We start from the raw sequence: 4,853 nt of genomic DNA, 5'->3' as shown, positions 1-4,853 counted from the left end.
TCTCTAACCACTGGCCCTTGAGAAGGAGAACATGAACTAGAGCTTCAACAACAATTTCAAACTCAATAATCTGGCTCCGATAGCTGGGACTGAGCTGCATATATAGGAAACCGGAGCAGACAGATTAGATGAGTGATAATTAGAAACCAGGCAGACTTAGGCAGCTGAAAAAAATGAGCAACTAGAGCAGCTCTCAGAGTCATGATCATGACAAAAGTAGGTTTTCTGAAAATGTCATACTTTTTTGGGGAATAAATCATCTGCAGATTTGCATTAAATTTGGATCTTTATTCCGACAAGAAAATCTCATTACAAAATTATAGACAATTATATATTAACACATTATAAATGTGTATAAAGCACCATTTATACCAAACAGTCCTACTAGTCCTAATCTTATAATGCAAATAAATCCAATGAGAACCTTAAATAAATATAAGTGATTAACTGCGCTAATTTAGCATTAATAGCAAAGTTTATATATACTGTAGGTAACTGCAGTGGAGTTTGGCAAATTACTTGTGACCAAGTTCAAAAACAGGAAAATAGGCAGAACATGCTAAAAAATAAACATGAAAAAACTGTTTGCGCGCCGTAACAAAATGTAGCTGTCAGTTAGAAAAAACAAAATTTTTTACAAAAAAAAAAACTAATGTTAAAAGTATTTCCAAAACTATAAGAACATTAAAATACATATTCCGTAAAAATTCAAAAAATATCCACTGGACTTGGTTTTCAAGATTTGAAGTCCAGTGGATATTTTTTGAATTTTTACGGAATGACTATGACCTGGATGACTGAGAACCTTCATCAGCATTAAAATACATAACATTTACATATTCATAACCTTTCTTTAAAGAGGTAAAGCCTCATAGAGGGCAGCAAAATAACAAAAGCAAAAATAAAAACAATAATGAAATTAAATCTACTTTAGTCACATATTTATAAAAAAAAAAAAAGTATCCAGGATACAGGTACAGAAATGTTTTCTGCTCTTCCACAATCGTTTATAAGTGTCTTTAATTTCCCAGCAGTCACCAATGTGGGAAGATTTAAACACGCTATAGATGTTTGAACCTGACACTAATTCAAAGACCAGATTTGGATGGATTTAGACTGTACCCCACCCCCCACACAGAGACATTAACAGATGGACACTAGGTGGTGCTACAACACTTTCCCTCTTTCCTCTGAATAAAAAAGGGTCTTCCATATTATACTAGATTAAGAGATAAGAAGTCATAATTATGAGATAAAAAGTATCAAAAGGAAATTATGACTTTTAATCTCATATTTATGACTTCATAAGTCAAAAGTAGGACTTTAAATCTCATAATTATGACCTCATGTCTCATAATTATGAATATAAATCTTGTTAATTATTATGAAATACCATTTTTTTACTTTCAAGTCCCAGCAATGGCATTGCATATAACAACAACCTTAGTTACAGTAAAGCTATTTTTATTTTAAAAAAAAGAATAACTAAGATATAGAAGATTAGAAAATATGTGTTTTTGAGTAACCAGCCTAATATAAGATGTAGCAGGAAACCTTCTTGTAAATTAAAGGTCACATTTAAGAGATGTGTGTCGTTACAGTAGTCTGCTTTTTCAACAGATCACTATGTTGTCATCAATCTACATCAGAATGGTAAAATAATTCATACGAAGGAGACTAAAGTGGTCAGCGGTCCAAACCCCATTTGGAATGCTCCTTTCCTGTTTGACCTCCCCCCTGGTGACATCACCAAGCTGCATCTGCTCCTCGAGTTCATCGTCATGCAGGTTTGAGTTTCAGAAAAGTGACTAAGCCACGATGCGAGGTCCAGTGACTGAATCAGTGTTTATTATTACAGGGCCGCGTCTACACGAAGAACAGCATCCTGGGGCGCGTGATGATTGGTCGTGATGCTTCAGATGCAGGACAGGAGCACTGGCGGGAAACCTGCTGTCTGGGACAAACTGAAACCACCCGCTGGCACAGCATCCAGTCAGACTCAGTGTAGGAAAAACTGTAGGCGAAGGACCACATTGCCTCCAGGACAATAGATGGCGAAGCAGGGATCACACTGGGGTTTTGTCTGATATCACAGCTGTCCAACCTGATGGCAATAGTGATAACTTCACTGTGATTCCTGAATGCTGAAGGATGTGAAACTGTAGCAACTTGGATGTACTGTGAATCTATTGTGTTATTGTAGCACCTACTTATCCATGTGTTATTCTGTACAGAGTTAGAGTTAGACCACTGTGTTTGGCATGCTTGAATATTTATCTGTAAATATCTAAATATCAGTAATTATGATCATTTGCTGAGAAAAAAACATATATTTTCTTTTTCTCTATTTGTATCCGGAAAAGCTTGTTAGATAAAAGCAAACCCCCTTTAGGTTTTTCATCACACAGCAGCCTGAGCAGATGCTGGTGATGAGGGCTTCTCCACAGAGACTCCATCGTACCTAATAACATGAATCTGGGAAGGTGCTTCTTCAGCCATTGGAAGGAAGAGACTTAAACTTAGACTCAACTTTATTTATCCCTTGAGATTACTCCTTCAGGACAATTCTGGTTCCATTAGCTTTTATACAAAGAGTTAAAGCATTATGCCATTAAGGATAAAAATACAACATGCAATGTAAAAAGAATGTATATAGTACAAAAAGAATAACGAGAGAATTATAAAAATAGAGCTAAGGAAAGTCTACACAGTTGACTTGGATTATTGCACTTGTACTGCAGAGATGTTCTGGCCTTATAAATAAGTACAAAAATTACAAACGCTACACATTAGTTGGCATATGTTATTGCACAGTGAGAGAGAAGAATATTGCACATGAGTGACAAATATTTTGCATAAGATTTCCAAGGAGGGGGGTGCTGACCCTTGCCCCTCTTCCTATCACATCCTTCTTCCCCCAAGGGGGGAGTTGTACAGCTTGAAGGCTTGAGGAATAAAGGAGTTCAGCAGTCTGCTGGTCCTGTATTTGGGGAGAAGCAATCTCCCATTGATCAGGCTCCTCTGAGTGGCGAAGAGTACAAAGATGTTTGATGGTCCTACTGTTTGGGGAACCTTTAATCTCCATTATCATCCTTTTCTGGGTCTACGGAGTGAATTTATTATTTATTGTTGAATGCTTTCAATTCAGTTTATTTATATAGTGCAAATTTACAGCACATGTTCTCTCAAGGCATTTAACATTTACTAAATGGAAATTAGAGAAAAAATGCCATCCAGAAATAAAGCTTTTTTTTTTCAAAAACATATAAAAAACTGTATTTTTTTTATTTCCCTTTTTTTTTTATTAAATTCAAATTTTACTTTTACAAAATTTATTTATTTGTTTATTTTTTTTTTTTACACATTCTTCTTTTCAGGCTTTCCCCTGGAGTGAGGAGCAAAGACACATTTCTATTGGTCTACATTGACGTTAGTGGCAACATTTATTGTTGCTCAACCTTTTGTTTGAATTTTTCAAAGTTTCATTTTTGGATACCTTTTTTGTTTTCAAAATGTGTTCTTTTCTTGAAAAAATAATCAAACAAAGTTCACTCCATACTTGTGTACCTCAGAAAGCGTTCGCGATCATCTGCAGAGATCATCCATATTCCAACTGATGGAAGGAAAACTGCAGCTGTTAACAGTTTTTGATCTCTTCAATGAATGAGATTAAAGGAGCCATAACCTAAAAACATAACTGCTTTCATTTATATAAAAAACAAAAAAAAAACGTGATACAGTGTCTTGTTTTGCTTTTATTTTTATTTTTTCTGTGGTTGGGTTTATTGTTCAAACCAGAAAAGTTGACAAGAGCCTAATAATTGAATTTTATGGATTGTTTTCACTCTTGAGCATAGATAAGATGTCTGGTTAAACTCAACCTAATCTACTTTGATAGTTGTGGAATAGACAGTAAGGAGTGGGATTCAATTATGAGACAATCTTCCAAAACCTCATCTTGCAACAGATAGTAAAATATAGTATAATTTATTCCCTATCAATTTTAAATAGTTCCATTAATTTAGAGCGTATACGTTCAGTTCCAGCTCAGAGGTGCAGAACCTCTAAGGATTTTAGATGTGTCATTGCTTCAGCAATGCATTCTAAAAAACTAGAATACTCTCATCAACATGTCAGACAGGTCAACAAAGATCTGAAGGCCAGCCATGCATTTGATTCAGGAGTGTTAAATGATTTATACCAAGCATTAAACAGTTGCTTCCCTCTGATGGGAAAAACTCTGTTAAACCCAGATTATTTATTGTAAGTATGAGAAAATATAAATCCGATGTAAAAGGGGAGGTATAATTGATTAGTCATTACTGCAGTGGGTCAACAGAACGGCTTCTCCACCTGCTTGTTTCCCATTAAAAGAGGGAGGATGTTCAGTCACTTTAACAAACTGCTCCATTTCAAAGATTGTGACCAAGTCGGCAACCTTGGGGATAATTTTAATTTTGAATAAATGGTAGACGTTAAAGACAGGTAAATCTGAAGCTATGGATGCAACTATAAGCTTTGCTCTCTATTTACATGTTAAGAAGCATTTTGTCTGCATATTATTCTGTATTTTTTGCTTGGTATTTTGAGAAGCTAAAAGTGAAATAAATATGACTGACAAAAATATAAAGTCCTTCATCATCATTTCATATACACTCAATGGGCGGGCACTTTTTTAGCTCCACCTCTTTAAGAAAGTCGTATTACATGAAAGACTTAAACTATTTCTGAAACTGTTAAAAATTTAACTGGAGCTAAGCATATCAAAAAAATAAAAACTAATCTATCTACCAAATACTGAAAACGAAAATAGATTTGAAAATCAGAAGTTAAAATTAAATATAAATAAAACC

General features: G+C 34.7%; 1 protein-coding gene across 1 annotated transcript in view; it reads left to right on the top strand.

Moving 5' to 3' along the window:
• The window catches only part of LOC107104220 (synaptotagmin-5-like), a 12,817-nt gene extending 10,003 nt beyond the window's left edge, over positions 1 to 2,814 (top strand). Inside the window, exons 4-5 of the mRNA XM_015404165.1 lie at positions 1,621 to 1,787; positions 1,859 to 2,814. Of these exons, the coding sequence (XP_015259651.1) occupies positions 1,621 to 1,787; positions 1,859 to 2,008 (317 nt within the window). The 3' untranslated portion in view covers positions 2,009 to 2,814. The remainder of the gene's footprint in view (positions 1 to 1,620; positions 1,788 to 1,858) is intronic.
• The last annotated feature ends 2,039 nt before the right edge of the window (positions 2,815 to 4,853 follow it).

Source organism: Cyprinodon variegatus, unplaced genomic scaffold, assembly GCF_000732505.1.
Source record: "Cyprinodon variegatus isolate N-32 unplaced genomic scaffold, C_variegatus-1.0 Scaffold1655, whole genome shotgun sequence".
Taxonomy (NCBI): domain Eukaryota; kingdom Metazoa; phylum Chordata; class Actinopteri; order Cyprinodontiformes; family Cyprinodontidae; genus Cyprinodon; species Cyprinodon variegatus.
This window is presented reverse-complemented; position numbering and strand designations above follow the sequence as displayed.